This window comes from Cricetulus griseus, chromosome 5 (assembly GCF_003668045.3).
Source record: "Cricetulus griseus strain 17A/GY chromosome 5, alternate assembly CriGri-PICRH-1.0, whole genome shotgun sequence".
NCBI classification, from domain to species: domain Eukaryota; kingdom Metazoa; phylum Chordata; class Mammalia; order Rodentia; family Cricetidae; genus Cricetulus; species Cricetulus griseus.
Window position 1 is genome coordinate 35,968,558 of NC_048598.1, and position 20,133 is coordinate 35,988,690.

General features: G+C 48.9%; 1 protein-coding gene across 1 annotated transcript in view; it reads left to right on the forward strand.

The window, feature by feature from the left end:
- The window catches only part of Qsox1 (quiescin sulfhydryl oxidase 1), a 38,192-nt gene extending 18,788 nt beyond the window's left edge, over window positions 1–19,404 (forward strand). Inside the window, exons 5-13 of the mRNA XM_027417339.2 lie at window positions 1,822–1,912; window positions 6,451–6,593; window positions 8,321–8,464; window positions 11,146–11,275; window positions 14,401–14,523; window positions 15,315–15,462; window positions 16,512–16,691; window positions 17,726–17,952; window positions 18,761–19,404. Of these exons, the coding sequence (XP_027273140.1) occupies window positions 1,822–1,912; window positions 6,451–6,593; window positions 8,321–8,464; window positions 11,146–11,275; window positions 14,401–14,523; window positions 15,315–15,462; window positions 16,512–16,691; window positions 17,726–17,952; window positions 18,761–18,769 (1,195 nt within the window). The 3' untranslated portion in view covers window positions 18,770–19,404. The remainder of the gene's footprint in view (window positions 1–1,821; window positions 1,913–6,450; window positions 6,594–8,320; window positions 8,465–11,145; window positions 11,276–14,400; window positions 14,524–15,314; window positions 15,463–16,511; window positions 16,692–17,725; window positions 17,953–18,760) is intronic.
- Window positions 19,405–20,133: the final 729 nt, after the last annotated feature.

A 20,133-nucleotide genomic window follows, 5' to 3' on the forward strand; every position in this document is an offset into this window, starting at 1 on the left:
TGGTAATCCTTTACTCTATGTCTAAAATCCACATATGAGTGAGTACATATCATGTTTGTCTTTTTGTGATTGGGTTACCTCGCTCAGAATGATTTCTTCTAGTTTCATCCATTTTCCTGCAAATTTAAGTTTCCATTGTATCTTTCCGCTGAGTAGTACTCCATTGTGTAAATGTACCACATTTTCTCTATCCATTCTTTGGTTGAGGGGCATCTAGGCTGCTTCCAGTTTCTGGCTATTACAAATAGTGCTGCTATGAAGATTGTTGAACAGATGTCCTTGTTGTATGAATGTGCTTCTTTTGGGTGTACGCCTAGGAGTGGAATTGCTGGATCTTGTGGTAGAGTCATTCCCATTTTCTTGAGGAGTCGCCATACTGATTTCCAAAGTGGCTGTACAAGTTGGCACTCCCACCAGCAGTGGAGGAGTGTTCCCCTTTCTCCACATCCTCTCCAGCATAAACTGTCATTGGTGTTTTTGATTTTGGCCATTCTGACAGGAGTAAGATGGTATCTCAGAGTAGTTTTGATTTGCATTTTCCTGATGGCTAAGATTGTTGAACACTTTCTCATGTGTCTTTCAGCCATTTTAGATTCCTCTATTGAGAATTGTCTATTTATTCTGTACCCCACTTCTTTTTCTTTTTTCGAGACAGGGTTTCTCTGTGTAGCTTTGGAGCCTATCCTGGCACTCGCTCTGGAGACCAGGCTGGCCTCAAACTCACAGAGATCCGCATGCCTCTGCCTTCCGAGTGCTGGGATTAAAGGCATGTGCCACCAACGCCCGGCTGTACCTCACTTTTTAATTGGATTGTTTGGTGTTTTGGAAACTAGCTTCTTGAGTTCTTTGTATATTTTGGAGATGACCCTCTGTCAGATGTGGAGTTGGTGAAGATCCTTTCCCTGTCTGTGGGCTGCCGCAGAACTTCTTTTATCCACCAAAGGGTTATCCTAATTCCCACCTCTCTGGCATATCCATTCATATGCCACCAGGTTGGATTCTAGCATTGACCTGATGTCACTCTTTCTGTTTGGAGGTATTTGCCCCATGTCTTTGGGTTAAGTGCAGGGAAATGAGACCAGGTTGAGAATAAAAGGAAGATGCATTCTCTTACCCATGTGCCTTGTCACTTGTCCTCTTCTTACATATATGCTGGGTGCTCTTTTTCACTGGAATGAGAGACTGTGATTTTCTTTGAGTTTTTACAATAACGTGTATCTTAGTTCTCTGGTTGAGAGATAGAATTTACCTTCTTCATCATTTCTTCCTAAGAAGACTGGGCCTCCCTCTCCTCGCCTTGAGCTGAAGAGGTTAGAGTCATTGGCTTCCACATCCTTCTGACCCAGAGCTCTGTTCATTGCTTCCTTTGTTCTGAGAGGAAAATGCCACTCTCCCCACTTGTCATGATTTGCCTTGGAACAGGGCTTATGTTAAATGGGTTCTAATCACCAGTCCCTTAGGGAACCAGTAAAACCATCTTCAGTAAGCCTGGGCCTTAACCAGAACATGGAGGTGGCTGGTCTGACAGCATCCTCACCATTTCTCCTCCCCAGCCTGCCTCCTGTTTACTCCTGACTCCCAAAAGGGACAGAACGAACAATATAAAACAATAAAACCCAAGGTGGGTCCAATGAGAAGAGCTAGATAGCATGAGTGGCGTCCTCTGAGATGTAAGGGTTTGGTGTCCTTCCATTGGTGGGCTGGCAGAGGGAGGCACAGGGTTATGGGGGAAACATGCTCCATCGGAAGTGCTTCAACCCTGGGAGTCTTACCTCATTTCCTCGGGCTATGGAAAGAATGACCCCATTTATCTAATTGCAGGCTGGTGGAGATCAATGAATTCTTTGCAGAAACTAATGAAGATTACCTGGTCCTGATCTTTGAAGACAAAGACTCCTATGTGGGTAGAGAGGTGAGTTGCCTCAGCTTCCCTGAGTCTCAGAAGAGGCCATGGGGAGAATGCTGTCCAGTTCAGACCAATGCAGATGCTGGTCCTTGTACATTGAGTAGCTAGGCACTTCCTGACCCCCTGATGAGCATATGGGAAGTGTAGAGGTACCTTCCCACTTTAAAAACTTAGTGTCTGGCTGGGTGGCTGTGGCGCACACCTTTAATTCCAGCATTCAGGAGGCAGAGGAAGGAGGGTCTCTGTGAGTTCAAGGCCAGCCTGGTCTACAGAGTGAGTTCCAGGACAGACCCCAAAGCTACACAGAGAAACCCTGTCTCAAAAAACAAAAACAAAAACAACAACAGAAAAAAAAGTGTCTGTTCTCTCCTCTCTCTCTCTCTCTCTGAAACTAAAAGTAATACCTGTTGTTTATTGGATCTAGGACTATATACCAACACATTTCTGTTAATCCCTAAACTTGGGATAACTGGGATAAATGGGCAATGGGATAAAATGTGTAGGATCACACAGCTAGTAATGTGGAAGAGAGCAGTCTGACTCGAAACCCGTATTGTTCCTTCACTGCATAGAATTGGGGTTCTTTAAAAAAGGGAAAAAATGAGGGAAGCAGACACATGAGAATTAATCTAAGGAAACCGGATCCTTGACCAGCAGTGCAGACTGCACTTCTCCATCAGTTCAAGGAATGTCTTTGGTCAAATTGCCCAGCTTTTCCTGAGCCTTATTTCCTAGCTGTTAATAGAAGTCATGTTTACTCATACTGTTCATATTGGAAAGCTCACTAAGGCAATGTAGGTAAGAGCTTGGATCAGTGGCCAGTGTGCAGTAGGTGCTTTATGAAGATCTACCTCTTTGCCTGCTATAGAGAGCACTCACTGTGCCTGGTATTGAGAGCACTCACTGTGCTGCTGGTGCACGGGCTTGCCACAGATGACTTTGGAGCCTTTCTCAGTGCAAGCTAGGTGTGCCCATGCTTATTACGTGTTCCAAGGCCATGCTGGGAGAAGAAACCTGAGGAGGTGAACTTAGATACTAAGGTGGACCCAGGACATTTTTCCTCATTGGTGATCTCTGGGATCTATCAGCCCTTCAGAGTGCTGTTAGGGAGACTGCCAGCAGCCTTCTTAGAGTGCCTGACCCTTTGGGCTCCCTATCTGTGTCTTGGTTAGGCCTGTCAAACACAGATGATTGACAAATGCTGATTAGAATCAATTCTCTCTTCACCTCACACAAGGGGATTCAGTTCTACGCCATGGTTCCTCAGCTACAAAATAGGACTCTGTTCCTAATACTGTCTATTCTGTGTACAGAATAGCATGTGGTTTGATTTGGTTTTGTTAAGATAGAGTTCCACATAATTCAGGCAGACCTATGACTCGCTAGGTAACTGAGACAGGCCTTGTCTTAGTGTTCTATTGCTGTGAAGTTACCACCGTAACTCTTATAAAAGAAAGCATTTAATTGGGGGCTGGCTTACAATTCAGAGGTTTAGTCCATTGTCATCGTAGCAGGGACATGGCTGCATGCAGACAGACATGGTGGTAGAGAAGTAACAAAACTTCTATATCCTGCTCCCCAGGCAGCAGGAAGAGAGAACCACTGGGCATGACTTGGACTTTTGAAGCCTCAAATCCCACCCCCAGTGACACACTTCGTCCAATAAGAACACACCTACTCCAACAAGGCCACACTTTCTAATCCTTTCAAATAGTGCCACTCCTTAAGCATTTAAATATATGAACCTATGGGGGCCATTCTTATTCAGACCACCACATTCCACTCCACACGCTGGCCCCCATGGGCTTTAGCCATATCATAGTGCAAAAGTGCATTCAGCCCAACTTCAGAAGTCCTCATGGTCTTTATCAGTCTCGATACTGTTTAAATGTCCAACGTTCAAAGTCTCTTCTGAGACTCATGGCTATCTCTTAAATGTAGCCTCCTGTAGAATCAAGATTTTAAAAATCAGGTTACATACTTCCCATGTGCAATGGCACATACAATATATATTACCATTCCAAAAGAGAGGGAAAGGATCATAATGAGGAAATACGGGACCAAATCAAGACCGAAAAACCATCAGCAAACTCCAGACTCTGTATCTCCATGTCTGATGTCAACGTGTTCTTCAGACCTCCAACTCCTTTTACCTGTGGTTGACTGCAAAACACTTCTTTCTCTTGGGGTGGTTCCTCACCCTGCTAGCAGCTCTCCTTGGCAGGTATCCCATAACCCTTGGCGTCTCCAACATCTGGGGGTCTCTTGAAGGCAATTTAGGCTTCAACTTCACAGCTTCACAAAATGGTCCCTCTGGGCCTCCAAACAGGGACTCCCCTGCCACACACCTGACCTCAGAGTCTTTCCTTAGCTGCGGAGGGAGATTTCATACAACCTATTTCTTGTGTCCATGACTCTAAAACCAGAACCACGGAGCTGACGCTGCCAAGTTCTGCTGCTTGCTGGGGCTGGAACTCAACCGCCTCATTCAAATGCATTTTCACCAGCTTCCTGTTTTCCATGGTTTCCTTCACTGCTAAAGCTTTTATTTAGTTGGAACCTTTTCAAAAGTTGGAAACTTAGCTGGGTGGGGTCTTGCGCTGAGGCCACCACTCCCTTTATTCCATTTCGCATCAGGCTTTTCTTTAAACTTTTTTCTCCTTGAGCAATGGACTCAGCTCCATTACATTTCCTGGTGATCCCTTTCTCTCCAAACTGTACGTTTTATAGTTTTTCCTTGCTCAGCTTGTTCCTTTCCATTATAGATCTGCTAAGAGTGACCCTTAATAACCACATGTCAGAGTCAATATTAGATTGCCTTGAAATCTTCTCTGCCAACGCCATTAATCTGAAACTCTTATTTAGCCTTAGGTAAACTCTTTGCCAAAATATCACAAGAACAGTTTCTAGGACATTTACTAATATCCTTCTCCTCTGAAACCTCTTGTGTTGGACCATCATAATCTACATTGCTTTCAGCACCACTGACTTCCACATTCGTACTAGTTTGGCCCATTAAGCCAGCTTAAAGTGTTCAGCTGCTTTACCAATCCAAAGTCCCATTCTGTCAACAAGCAGCATGGTCAGGTCTGTCATAGCACCCTGCTTCCTGGTACCACAGTCTCTCTCTCCTCCAGTCTCTCTCTCCTCCACCTCCCAAGTTCTGAGATTATAGGTGTGCACCACCATACCCAGGTGAAATTTTTTTCCTGTATTTGTGTAGTGTGTTTGTGTGTGTGTTCACACAGGCACCTGCATGCCACTGTGCACACATGGCAGTCAGAAGACAATCTCAGATGTCAGTCCTTAACTTCTGTTTTATTTGAAGTAGGGTCTCTTGTTCACTGTTGCCTGTGCTGGCCTGTGTGCTTCTGGGGCTTCACCTGTCCCCACCTCCCATTTCACCGTAGGCATGCTGGGAATTCAGATGCACACTGTTACCCCAGCTTTTACAGGAGTTCTGGGCTTCTAAAGTCCGATCCTCACATTTGTGTGAAAATACTTTATCTATGGATCCATGTATTCAGCTCAAATTATATATTTTTATAAATAACATATATGTCTACCATGTACTGGCCACTATTGCAAGTATTTTAATGAATTTTACCAGTGCGGTCTTCATAACAGCCCTCTAAGATGTTTGTTACTGTTGTCATCATTTTCATTTTGCAGGTAAGGAAGTTGAGTCAAGGGAAGGTTGGTCCCAAGACATCAGGACTCACCTACCACAGCTGTGGTGTAAAGGCCTGACGGGGGCTGCTGGCCCAGTGTTATTCTGAAGATTAAATGTGGCATCCTAATACATAGTGTAGTATATAACAGGAGACACTATTTTCCATTATTTCTCCCTAAAAACAAAATTATTGTGCCTGATCAATATATTTTTCTGACCTAAGATATAGCTATAGGGTTGGAGAGATGGCTCTGAGGTTAAGAGCACTGACTGCTCTTCCAGAGGTCCTGAGTTCAATTCCCAGCAACCACATGGTGGTTCACAACCATCCGTTATGAGATCTGGTGCCCTCTTCTGGTGTGCAGATATACATGGAAGCAGAATGTTGTATGCATAATAAATAGATAAAATCTTTTTAAAAAATCTTTCAAAAAAGAAAACAATTAAATTATTTTTAAAAAGATATAGCTATAAAGCTTTAAACATAGTAGAATAAAAATAAAACCACATTTTACCATATTCGATTGATACTACCATAGGACATCTGCACAGTTCCAAGGCCCTTATCTTCGATAGTATTTGGTAGTTCTGTCCTGAGGTTTGTATGAACTGTATCACAGTTATCTGTTCTGCAAGGTTTCAAGTCTAAATAGAATACAGCTGCTACCTCATACCTACTGAGCTGCAGGCCAGTACTCAGGCTCTCTCTGTCCACTGGGTTAGCCCACCATGTCCCTACTGAGCTGCAGGCCAGTACTCAGGCTCTCTCTGTCCACTGGGTTAGCCCACCATGTCCCTACTGAGCTGCAGGCCAGTACTCAGGCTCTCTCTGTCCACGGGGTGAGCCCATCGTGCGTTGCTGTCTCTGCAGGTAACTCTGGACCTGTTCCAGCACCATATACCAGTGCACAGGGTCTTGAATACAGAGAGAAATGCGGTGAGCAAGTTTGGAGTCGTTGAATTTCCATCGTGCTACCTGCTGTTTCGGAATGGCTCTTTCTCCCGAGTGCCTGTGTAAGTGTCATATCCCCCATCTCCTCCTCCCTCTCACTTCATCTTCCTGCCTAGAGAGGTCTCTAGGAAGAACGGGCAAGTAGGAGAAGCAGTTGTCTGATCCTCAGTGTGAGACAAGACTTCCAACCTTGTAGCTCAGGGTTTCTGTCTTGGCCCTGAATGCCTCTTATATATCCACACCACACCCTGGTCATGTCACCCATCCCCTCTGTCCACAGAGGAGTTCACTGACAGGGTGCAGGCCTGGCAAGGACTCAGACACACTGGACCTTCCCTCCCTTTCCTTTTCTAATTGCAGAAAAGTTCAGTGTGAGACAAGACTTCCAACCTTGTAGCTCAGGGTTTCTGCCTTGGCCCCGAAAGCCTCTTATATATCCACACCACACCCTGGTCATGTCACCCATCCCCTCTGTCCACAGAGGAGTTCACTGACAGGGTGCAGGCCTGGCAAGGACTCAGACACGCTGGAACTTCCCTCCCTTTCCTTTTCTAATTGCAGAAAAGTTCATTAGGAGCCAGACAATAGCCCATTCCAAAATGTCAGGAGAAAACAATCAAGCCAGCCTCAGCTGCTCTGTCAGACTCCTGCTGCTGAATGGCCTGTTAAATGGCACCAGATGGTGCCTTGGTGCCCTCTGTAGGCAGATGATTGATGTCAGCCTGGCCCTGCAGGCAGAAATTCGGGGGGCCAAGGAGCTCAAGGCTACCCTAGCCACCCAGAAATCTGCTTCTCGGGGCCATTAGTACCACCCTACACTAAGGATGAGCTAGGCAGCCTCTTGCCCTAGTCTAGATCACCAGTGGTCCTGAGGCAGGATTCTGGGCGGGCCCAGAAAGTGCCAGTCCTAGAGGCCCGAAGAGCCATTGTTTCCTCACTTGGAGTTGGTGGAGGAGAAAATTGTTTGTGACGATGCTGCTGCTGAACCATCTGCTCACTGATAGATAGTGAGCTGGGATGGCGTAGCAGGGAAGCCATGCTTCCTGATGCTGGCTCCCATGGGACATCCTGTCACTGATGCTTACCTTGGCCAGACCTTTCTGAGGAGATATTTCCTGCTCTTAAGACTCCTGTATTAGGAGAGAGAAATCAGGAGGATTTGGACAAACCCGGTTCTCTGTTATTGATATTATTTTTTAAATTACACATCAAACTCTGACTTCCTTGGTGAGTAATGTTACCTTGTGATGTCTTGGAACAAGCTTGTGGGAGGGTGACTGCCTTAAGACCAGTCATCTTTTAGTCTGTAGGGAAGACAGTAAACCAAGCCATTCCTGTCATGGGCAGACTTAGGTAGTTTTTTGTCTTTGTGGTGCTGGGAACCCAACCTAGAACTTACACAAGCTAGGTAGAAGCTCTTCTATTACACTGTATACCCAGTTCTCTATGGCAGAATGGATGTTGTTCCCAGTGAAGCCCACCTGCCTCTAAAGATCGTGGCTTTGACTGGAGCCAAGGGGCATGGTGAGTAATTCTCAGGCCCAGTTGCTTTTCCAGGTAGGGATTCTGTATCTGGTTGATAGAAAAGAGGGTTTCTATAACATGTATAGTGAATGGACAAGTTAAAGTGAGGCCTCAGGAGCCCAAGACAAGATGGGAACAAGTTTAAATATTTCTTGCTAAGCCTTTCTGTTGGAGGAGACACTATTTACTCTCCTGACATTGGCTAGCTATCGGCTATGTGATTTTTTTCCTTTGTACTTACTACTTCCCTTTGCTTTCTTCCCAGGGTGATGGAGTCCAGGCTTTTCTATACATCCTACCTGAAGGGAATGTCTGGACCAATCCTGGTGGATCCCCCAACCACAACCATAAGCACAGATGCACCAGTCACTACTGATGTAGTACCCACAGTGTGGAAGGTTGCAAACCAGTAAGGGCACCAGGCTCTCACATACATTCCCCACTCTTACCCCTTCTCTGGTCACAGGCCACGCCCTCTTCACGAGCACTGCATTACTCATTCCTGTCCCTGTCATTTGGATAGCCTACATCTGTCCCTCATGGCTGGCCTTGGGTTTGGTTGGGTTTGGTTTTGTTTGTCTTTGTGATGCTGGGAACCCAACCCAGGACTTGAACATGCAAGGTAGAAACCCTACTGTTGAACTACATCCCCAGTTGAGTAACACCCTGCTATATACTGGGCCTTTGGGAGTCCCTGACTGCTGTCCAAGCTCAGGAATCTTTCTGTGGCCTCTCCTGTTTTTGTGCCAGGGCCTCAGTGCCAAATGTGGGTTTGCCAAACAGCATTGTACATTATCCTTCATAATTGAACAAATGCTGCCTATTGCCCACATTGCATAAGCTTAACTTTACTCAAAAACAGGTAGAAGCCAGGCATGGTGGTGTACACTTGTAATGCCAGTGCTTAGGAGGCCACAACAGCAGGACTGTGAATTCCAGGCCAGCCTCAGCTATGTTGTGTAAAGCAAGAGTGAGAATGAGAAAAAGGAAAGGAGGGAGGGAAGGAAAGGAGAAGTCACATCAATGTGGAGGGTTACTAGGGGGTTCTACACTAACTTCTGTCCTGAATGATTGTTTCTTCAGGGCCACACATGTGCTAGGCACTGTGGGTTCCGATTTGTCTAGTGGGGTATGCGACCTGAGGTCTGGCATCTGTGTGCACATCAGCTCTGAAAGGGACAACTGCTGCCCATGCTGCCCACATGCCCTTTCGCTATCCCAGTTCTCCAGCCTTAGTGAGTAGCCAAATCCTTAGCTTTTCACTCTTGCAAAGGGCCAGCTTTTTTTAGAGTGGTGTGTGTGTGTGTGTGTGTGTGTGTGTGTGTGTGTGTGTGTGTGTGTACACACACGCACGCATGTGCATGTGCATGCACTGTCCGTCTGGTTTTCTGCCCCTAAGTGATTTTTGCATAGAGCAGAATAAAGCTCAATAACTTTGCATAAGAGTAACACAGGCAGTCTCTATGCTAGCCTTTATGTTTGCCTTGCTGACCCTATAGGACTGATGTGGTCTCTTCTCGTAGACTTTACAATCCCCTTCAAAGTGTCCCTTCTAGGAAGTCACCCAACATCATCTGAATGCTGCAAGTATTAGGGAATCCACCACTTTTTCAGGTAGTCTTGTACAGTTTTTTGGTTTTTGTTTGTTTGTCTGTTTCCAGACAGGGTTTCTCTGTGTAGCTTTGGAGCTTGTCTTAAAACTTGCCTTGTAGACCAGGTTGGCCTCAAACTCACAGAGATCTGCCTGCCTGTGCCTCCCAAGTGCTGGGATTACAGGTGTGTGCCACCACTGTGCAGCTGTGCATAGTTTTAAGTGTGAAAGAACCGCTGGTTATATGAGACTCTGGGCTTTGCTTTTATAGTAAAAACCCTGATGCTGTGCATGGAGATGGAGACCTCTTGCCTTAGACCCAGGCACAATACTAAGCAAGGATGTCTGACCAGGCAGGCAGCTCAGTGCTGGCCCAGAAAGATACCCTGTAAGTGAGGGATGCTCAGAGAACTGGAAGAAAGGTGCAGGAAGGGTCTCACATCCTCACATAGAGTCAATGGGTGGAAGTCGAGTGGAGAGAGTTTCAGTAAATAAAGTGATAAGGAAAGAGACTTAGGAAGTGACACTGAGTACCTGGGAGATGGCTCCATGGGTAAAGTACTTGTGCAGAGAAGAGCCTTGAGTTCAAATTGCTAGCACCATGTGAAAGCAGAGTGCAGTGGTGTACTCACCCCAGCGCTGAGGTGTGCAGACAGGCAGAAATCGGGCTCCATGGCCAACCGGTCTGGCTGAAATGGTGAGCTCCAAGTTGAGTGCAGGCTTCCTGTCTCAAAAAATAAAGTGGAGAAGCAAGTGAGGATGACATCCCAATGCCAGCCTCTGGTCTCCTCATGTGGCCACACCCGAATGCACACATATGCATGCACTCCTATGTACACCACACACACATGCCTGCACAAAGGTGTTACTGGTCATTTTTGTCATTCAGATTATTCAAATTAATAGAAGAGCTGTGCCAAGCTCTGTGCTTACCACCTTCCTACATCATCTCATTCTACCATCAGGCCGCTTTTTAAGATTGTATTTTATTATTTATACATATGTGTATGTGTGTCATGGCCAGAAGAGGTCATCAGATCCCAGGAGCTAGAATTTCAGGAGGTTATTAACAGCCTGGAATGGGTGCTGGGTACTGAACTAGGCTCCTCTGAAAAACTGTACAGTCTCTTAACTGCTAAGCTATCTCTCCAGACCAATGAGGTCACTTCTGGAGGCAGAATGTCAGAATGGTGAGGTAAACTGAGGCCAGAGGACACCACAGTGGCGATTTGGCCTGAGAGTGAAGTGTAAGTAGTCACTGCCCATCTTGGCAGCTGGCCTTGTTGTCTGTCTACCTTCAAGAGGCAGAATGATTGCTTAATTTTACAAGTGCAGTAGCTCAGGGACTAGGGATTACCTAAATCCATAAAGCTAGTTCACCATCATGCTGAGGCCAGAACCAGCTGTCAGGAGGCCGAGGTTGAGAAGCAGCCAACATTCCTTTGAGCTCTTGCTCTGAGGTTAACGCCCTTCTCTTTCCGCTTCCTCTCCATCCTCAGCGCCAGGATCTACATGGCCGACCTGGAATCCTCACTACATTACATCTTTCTCGTAGAAGTGGGAAAGTTCTCAGTTCTGGAAGGACAGCGCCTACTGGCCCTGAAAAAACTTGTGGCGGTATTGGCCAAGGTGAGCAGGGCCTCAGCTTCCTTTGTCTCTGTAGTTCCATATGTAGTCAGTGTGCACATCTGGAAACCATACACCATACCAGCCCATTTCTTGAATTCAGGTCTGACTGGACACCTGGATCTATGGCTGTCCAGGTCCCCCATAGGCTACTACCCATATTCTGCATCATCTCGAGACCATACCACCCTAGAGTGGAGAGGAGAGAGACACGGGGCCAGATATCCCAATACCTGGGAATATGCCCAGCCACCCGCTAACTTACTCTGCCTGGTTACCTGACTTCTCCACCTCACTTAAGCCCCACATTGTGGCTTCTCACATCCTGCCATGGTGATGGGGAAATGGGACTATGGGCCACCAGACTGAAGGAGGGCTTCTCTGCACTGCTTCCTTCTCAGTCTAATCTAGATCCCTAGTGTTAACCCTGCACTGTGCTCCCGGCTTCTTGGAAAGGTGGCTGCTTCTCAGAGTGAAGCTCCTGGTTGTCAAAGACCTGATGTCTGACAAGCATTTAGTCTCATCACCTGCTTTGCAAAGTGCTATCCCTACCAGTTAAAGGGCCCAGGAGCTTAAGTAACTTGCCTTAGGATTGCCAGCAGGACCAGACCCAAGGTCTGAGGCTTTGCCATGCAGAACTGCGTTTCCCTTTCCTCCCCACTCTGGCTTCCCATCTACTGCCAGCCTGCCCTGCTTTGCTGCTGAGTCAGGGCTGCCTGTTCGTGCCCCCCTCCCCCGTTTGCTGACTCAGCCTCCCTCAGTCCCAGCTGATCCAAGCCTGCCCTTCCCAGAAGGTCTGTGGGAACCTCCTAATCTCTCCCTGTCTCACTCATTCTGCTGCCATCCTGACCCTCTTGGCTTTGTAGCCTGTGTGTCTGTGCACAGAAGACCCTGTGAGGAATGTTGCATGATACAGACCTTGTTTCTGAGGCCTGCAGCCGGCAAGCCACAGTCCTGAGGCCTGGGGCAGACACCCTGTTGAACAGAACGAACAAATCCATAGCATCGGTACTGTTTTTCTACAGTACCACTGCAGTGAGGGAAAGCTCCTTTGTGCTCCCCCACCCCTCCAGACCTCAATGAGAGGGATGCCCCAGCCCAGCCCAGGTCAGTCTACTCTAAAGGAGCCTTCCCAAGCAGTGGTTTCTCTTGTGCTGCCTGTGTCTGTTCGCAGCTGCAAGCGAGGGATCTGGTATTTAGTTTGCACTGCATAAAGCTGATTTGAGAAGAGACACAGAAAACACCCAGGTTAGAGGTTAGAGGCCTGAACAGCATACTCCTAGTGGAGCAGGAGAGGAGTATGGGAGGAAGGGGTCTTTGAGCCCAAAGCCAGGTCTCTGAGGGAAGACAGGATGGCATTGAAGTAGAGGACTATAAGGATGTCCCACAGTGGGAGCAGGGTGGCCTCACCATCTGTGAGGCCCTGTTTGACCTTTGCCTACATACTCTGCCCTACTTTCCTGGGGGAGGAACGATAGTCAAAGCTGCTCCCTTTCCCTGAGCTCTGGCAGGCTGGTGGTGCTTATTTTCCCTTCTTCAACTCTGAGTCGTACTCATCATTGTATTGATGAGGAAATGACAGCCCAGGGGTGTGAAGCACCTTGTCCAAGGGAAAAGTCACACTCATATCTCATGTAGCTTCCCTTGTGTTTCACAACTGAGTGCTCAAGGGACACCCTGGAGTGAAGAGGGCTCCTCTGTCAGCCTGTCTTGTCACATGTGGGCAGCTAGTCAGGTCTGGCCACTGGGTGGCGTGTGGTCACCAAGGTTTCCCTGCTCTCTGCTGTCCGGAGCTCTTTAATTCATCCGTCCTTCGGATGCATGGCCTCAGACAACGGAAGGAAGGTGCCAAGTCAGGATGGCAGGCGGAGGTCAGTGAGAAATGCTGACTTGGAGCTGTAAATCAGTGTGTGGGCCCAGAGCTCCCAGCTAACCAGGAGGAAGCATTCTGAAGCTCAAGTCTTTCACTCTGGGGGATGCCCAGCCTGATAAGGACATTTAATGTCTTTTCAGAGGACTGGCTCTGGTAGCAGATTTTTCTCTCAAATGGTTTTCGTCACATCTCTCAGGATCCTTGTCTCACCTCTTTCCTCTTTGTGGTTTTATCTGCCCTGCTCCCCTGTTGCACCCCATCTTATCCCCCACCCCCCTGTGCACTGGGACACGCACACATGCACATATTCCCTCCTCCCTTGAGTCCTTGTGGTTTTAAAGTGCTGATACTAATCAGATTTGAGTTGACTTATTGTCAGAGTAGCTTTTCATGTTCCTCTCAGGCTCTTGGGAGTTACCATCAAGATTTGGATCTTGGCCCTAAGCCCTGAACTGGCCTATCTGCATTGGCGGCCCATGGGCTAAAAACAAAAGGTCTTTTGCCAGGTTTCTCCTCAGTTTGGTTCTTGTCTTTTCAAAAGAAAGAACTGAGCCAAGAAACACTGACAGCAAAACAGTTTACTTACCAAAAGCAAAGACCAGAGTACACTCCAGGCAACTTGGAGTGGGTGTTTCACAGGGAGGCGGGTAGAAGCCCACTGGGTCCTGTGTTAGGGATTTGGAAGACTTTTCATGGTCTTTTATCCCTTTACAATGTGATGCCATTGTAAAGTCCCTTCCCGTGGGTCTATCCTTTCATTTCACTGCTGAGAATAGCCCAAGCCGTCCCTACAGCTTTCCCTTCCATGCTTATCGGGATGCTTATTGTTGGGCATGGGTGGGCATGGGGAAAGTACCCTGGGATCCCAATTTCTGAGGGGTCCAACTGCTGCTCCAAGAGTGTTGGGCTGTAAAAGGGGGGTTCTGAGCAGCAGGAAACAGCAGCTATAGCTCTCCTCTATTACCCCACGTTTAACCCCTTGCCTACTGCACGTGAGCCCAGCTTGACAATCCATTGCTCCATCAAAGGATCACTTGGAAAGAAAGTGTGTGTCCAGTGCTCACAGCAGTGTGGTGCTTGGACCTTCCTCAGAGTGGTTACATGTTAGGTCAGCATTAGAGCTTGAGCCTTGGCGGAGACCCACAGGGCCTAGGAGACCCCAGAGGAGTTGCCTCCCCTCTGCTCAGAATAGGCTGTAGGAATCCATCGTAGAATTGTTCTTTACTCTCCCGTTGCCACTTGTTCCCACCTGCAGTACTTCCCTGGTCGGCCTTTGGCCCAAAACTTCCTGCACTCCATACATGACTGGCTCCAGAGGCAGCAGAGAAAGAAGATCCCCTACAAATTCTTCAGAGCTGCTCTGGACAACAGGAAGGAGGTGAGTCTGGAAGGCAAGTAAAGATCCTCCCAGTGGCCTGGCATTCATGGGACTGGAGGGACTTAGGCTGAGATTGCTGACAGCGTTATCCAGCAGTTTGCACGAAGTCATTCCATTTATCACTAGTGAGCTGCTCTTCATTGGGGTTTACAGAATATCTCATTGACTCTTCATACCTTAGAATTTCCGTTTAGCAGATGAAGAAACCAAGTTTGAGCTGTTACATAACTTTTCTAGTCTAAGACCCCCATGGGAGCTGTGATCGATTGGGACTAAAAACAAGGCATGAGGCAGTGGAGTCCTTCCTATTTTAAAGATAGGGTCTTACTCTGTATCAAAGTCCACTGGCCTTGAAACTCACAGCAATCATCCTGCATCTGCTTCCTAAATATGAAGATGAGCCATCACATTTATTTAAGACACCAGAGTTCTTAACCATAACTCTTACTGCTTCCAAGCAGCTTCCAAAGCAGAGTACCAATTCTTTCTGCTGTCTGCAGAATCAAGCCACACCCCATAGACATGCGCAACCGTGTGGATTTATAAGGTGTCGAGGCTTGCAGGACCTCAGTGATCAGATCAGTACTGCTGTTTCAAAGACAGAACTCGGTCTACACCATGGCTTCTCAGATCTGCTCATCTTTTGGTGGGTAGAGATGGCAGAGAGGTGATAGGCCAGGAAGAGGCGCTCCTTTGCTACAGTGTGGTCTGCTCCTGGAAGCTTCTCTTGTCACCTCCCTTCCGGCCCTTTCTCTTCCCTTTGTGCCCTCACGTTCACGTGTATTCCTTAGGGCATTGTTCTTACTGAGAAGGTGAACTGGGTTGGCTGCCAGGGCAGTAAGCCACATTTCCGGGGCTTTCCCTGCTCCCTGTGGATCCTCTTCCACTTCCTGACTGTGCAGGCAAGTCGGTACAGTGAAAACCACCCACAAGAGCCAGGTGAGTCTAGGGCCCGCTTACCTCACTGTGCCTCAGACCGTCCTATTTATTCCATCCTCCATGGGGAGCCAGTTGGAATGATCCTGTATTGGGGACAACTGATGAGGCAGACAGGTGGGCAGGTGGGTGCGTTTGCAGGAATATAATTATGGAGCTGTTAAGAAGGGGGAGGCAGAGTGGCAAGGCCAGCTGTAGGGGGAGGAGTCAGTTATACCTAGAGTGGGTACAGAAGAAATGGAGCTTGGGAGGCCAAGGAGGTAAAGTGCACAGTGATACAGGCACGGGTGTTTTGGAGCAGAGCGTATGTGTGTATGTGAGTGTGTGAGTGCTCTCTGTGAGATCCTGGTGAATGGAGGTTGCCTTCTAAAGGGTTGGATGTGGCAGAAAAGGAGACATTTAGCAGCAACAGGAAGCAAACCCTGAGGTATATGAAGTATGGAAGAGAAAAAGAGGTCCAGAAAGTGCAAGGGTGGGTATTCCTTAAAAAAAAGTCTGGTTTCAATTAGAGGATAAGTGTGAGAGTCAAGAAACACCCTTGCTGTGGCAGCCTATATGGGAGGATCAGAGTGAGATTACTCAGGGGCCGTGAAGAGAAATTAGAAGCTGTTCAGACCATCTCAGGATGGACCTCTAAGAGTGCCCCAGACAGGCAAGGCCCACTGGAGAGCAAATTGAATGGGAAACCTGAAGCCGGTGTGGGTGGAGGAGGATCATGGGGGCTAGAATGAGTGCTCTGTCCCTTCCAACTCTCCAGTCATGTCACATAAAGCTCGACTGTCCCTCTGAAGAAAGTGATGAGGGCCTGAGAGGAGGAACTGAAGTTTAGGAGCTTTGGAGGAAATGGGACCACCTCTGTAGTGACCCCTGCAGGGGAGAAGTAGGCAAGGGTTGAGCATTAGGCCTCTGTTAACATAGGCTGGAATGTGAGGCACTTGTGCAGGGTGACCCCAGCAGAATGGAGGAGGACAGGGCAGCCTGTAGGGAACCGTGATGGAGACAGCAGAGGCTGGCAACATGAAGGGCCTTTGTGTGGGGTCTCTTCCTTACAGCTGATGGCCAGGAAGTCCTCCAAGCCATGCGGAGCTATGTTCAGTGGTTCTTTGGTTGTCGAGACTGTGCTGAACATTTTGAGAATATGGCTGCTTCCACCATGCACCGGGTGAGAAGTCCCACCAGTGCAGTTCTCTGGCTCTGGACTAGCCACAACAAGGTTAATGCTCGCCTCTCAGGTATGGAAGGGCCACTTCCAAGGCTGGAGGTGGCATTTGTCGGGGGGGGGGGCATTCTTACCATCTCTTCAGTGACAGCCTATGCTTCTTCCACATATCTCCCAGCCCTGTTAACCAGTCCCATGTCTAGAGGGAACAGATTGGGACACTGTAGGATTCTGGTGTTTAATGCCAGCGCTCCTTCCCCTGCTGAACCAGGGCTCTCACTAGCTTGTTAGAATCTCTCCTGCCTCCCCTGCTCTGTTTTGTGGCTATTAGTCTCTTACTCAGTAACAGGGAGGAGAGAGGAGGGGTCTCCCATTGTCATCAGAGTGGGCTGGAGAGAGAGGGGCAGGGAGCTTGTCATCCTGGTTATCCTCCTGGTCATTGTTTGCTTCCCTTGCACATGGGAGCATGGTGGGTCCTACACACATCCTGGAGGAAGCCTTCTATAGCCCGGATTCTACACATCTGGAGAACAGGAAGGACTTCCCAGACGGCCCTCCGCGGCCAGGAGCTGGATGGAGCAGGAGGTGCTGCAGACCGCATTTGGTTCCCTCTCCAGGAGGCTCCTGGTGCCTTTGAAAAAGCAGACATGTCTTCCTTTCCCAGTTGGCCTCTTGCCCCTCCCCTTGCCTTAGCTCTGCCACCAAATGCTGTAGTGGCTGTGTCCCACTGTGGGCCAGAACTGTGCAGATTGGTCCAGGAGGTGTTTGAGCTTGGGGCAGCGCTGGAGAGTGAACCTAGGGTCTGGCTCACTGAACTACGTCCCCAACGTCTCCCTGGCCTTCTATTTTTGAGGCAGAGGCCCAGAACTGGCCCTGAACGTGTAATCCCACCTCATCCCCTGAGTGGTAGGGAATACAGACCTGCACCACCAGGCCCAGCTACATGCTAGTCTTGTTTTTGTTTTGTATCTGTGTTTTATCTTCCATCCTTTTAAAGGCTTGGTGAGCCTTTTTGGAGATGAAAAGGCTGGTGTTCTGAACACAAGAAACCTGAGCTCCTGGGCAGCCCAGATGTTACAACCCAACTGTATGTGCTCCCCTCCCCAGGTGCTCCTAGTGAGGACCCCTACTTCCCCAAGGTGCAGTGGCCTCTCCGTGAACTGTGTTTCGATTGCCATAATGAAATCAATGGACGTGAGCCTGTGTGGGACCTAGAAGCCACCTACAGGTTTCTCAAGGCTCACTTCTCCTCAGAAAACATCATCCTAGACACTCCTGTAGCTGGACTAGCAACCCAGAGGAATCCCCAGATTCTAGGAGCTACCCCAGAGCCGGTAATGGATGCATTAGAACTGGAGACCAGAAATTCAGTGCTGGGCCATGAGCAGGCAGCTTCTACAGAGTCCCCTGGAGCTACTGCCTTAAATGTTCCAGTTGGGAAACCTGAAGCAAGTGGCCCCCAGGCGCTGTACACAGGGCAGGGCCCTCCTGAGCATATGGAAGAGCCGCAGAGGGTTACACAGGGGCATACTCAGGGGCAACAACACTTGAGCAAGAGAGACACTGAGGTCTTAACGCTGCCTGAGGTGAACCACCTCCAAGGCCCTTTAGAGCTAAGGCGAGGGGGCCGAAGTCCCAAGCAGCTAGTCAACATACCTGAAGGGGAGCCGGAGGCCCCAGCTATACGGGGTCAAGGCCCATGGTTACAGGTTCTGGGCAGGGGGTTTTCCCACCTGGACATTAGCCTCTGTGTGGGGCTCTACTCTGTATCCTTCGTGTGCTTACTAGCCATGTACACCTACTTTCGGGCCAGGCTGAGGACCCCGAAGGGTCATCTAGTCACCCAATAGCCTGAAGAGCCCAGGAAGAGGACAGGAAATGGAACTGCCATCCAGACACCCAGGCATCCTTGCTTCCCTCTAGACTCCCTGTCCCATTTCCTAGCTTAGGAGAGTAGCAAGTCCAAGAAAGCCAGTTGTTGCAGTGAACCCATTGAGTCTGCTGTGAAAGGTTCCCTAGACAAGACAGAAACAGGCTCCCAGTGCCATCTAACCAGCAGGGGGCAGGGGCAGCCTAAAGCAGGGGTTGGGGGGTTCTGGGAGGCTCAGACCCTGGCTTCAGCACTACATTCCTGTTTTGCAGCATATGTGAAGTCCTGCCCCATTTCCGCTGAAGTCTCAATGTTTCCTGCTTGGCCTTGGCCTTAAATTGAGGTAGACAAGTCCAGAGTTTCCATCCAGAAGAGAGGATCCTGGGCTGGGTGGGCTGGAGTGGACCTCCTTACTGCATTCTGAGGCTTCCTCCTTCCCTCCCTCTCAACATGAAGAAAATGCAGCATCACTTCCAGCCTGCCCAGCTCTAGCACCCCAGACCTGGGTGGGGTTTGGCTACAAGAAAATGGTCTGGAAACTTCAGAAAGTGACTCTGGTCTCCCAGATTAAAACTAGGGTTTCTGCTGCAAGGTTGTAGTTTGAGGTTGGTGGGGTTTGGCAGGCGGGGTGGATGAAAGTGGCTGGGCTGTGGGGTGCCTTGCTTGGTGGTGGGGGCAACGGGGTGGGTGACGCTGGGGTCCAGATAGTCCTGTGCTAACTGCAAGAAGGCAGACTTCTCTCTGGGCTGGGGCTCTTGTCTTTTATTTTGTCCTCTAAAATCAGTGCTAACTGTTGGCTTAAGAGCAGCGAGGGAAGGGCTCCACTGCAGGAAGGTAGAGGCAGGAAGAGACTGATACACATGCTTCATCCCACTCTCCTCCCGTGTGGAATAAAATTATTTTGTTAAGTCACGAATAGTGTGTTTGACTTGATCCTTGGAGACCTATGTTCAGGTCTATAGCAACTGCACAGCGTCTGGCCTCACCTGAGATCCAGCAGCAAAGCTCCTGGGTACAGGAGCAGGCTCTCACCTCACTCCCCACAGAGTACCCCAGGCCTTGGTGATGGCTCTGTCGCCTTTTGCTGTCTGTCTTCCCTGAGACCTGCCTGGGTATCAGAGGAGCCTGTCTGCAGCTGCCACCTTCAGCACTTCCTCCAGGACTGACAGGTTGGTTTGTCCAGCCAGCCCGGGTTGGCTGCTCAGCCCAGAGGAGTCAGCCTGGATTAGACTTTGCCCCTAATCCAGCCTGCTGGGTTTTGCGGGGATCAGAGCAGCTGATAATGAACCTCATTAAGGGGGAGCAGAAGCCTCAATCCGATTTGGGGTTTTCTCTGACATCTTCGCTCAGCTCAGATGGCCTCAGCATTGGGTGCAGCAGGTGGGATGCCAAGGACACCCTCCTGTGCTGGGCAGCTGGGGCAGCTGGGGTGGGGGAGGTGCCTGGCAGGGTGTTTGACCTCTTTAGCAGCCTGACTCTGAGGGTGGCTTCCCTCTCCCTCTCAGTGTCTGAGCCACACCCCACAGCCTCCTTGGCCTTCCCTGCTGGATACTGCCCAAGAGTCTGCCCAAGAGCAAGCACGTGATGCAGTGTTTGAGCCACAGGCCATCCCTACCAAATGAGCCCTAGCACCTGGCTGCTCACA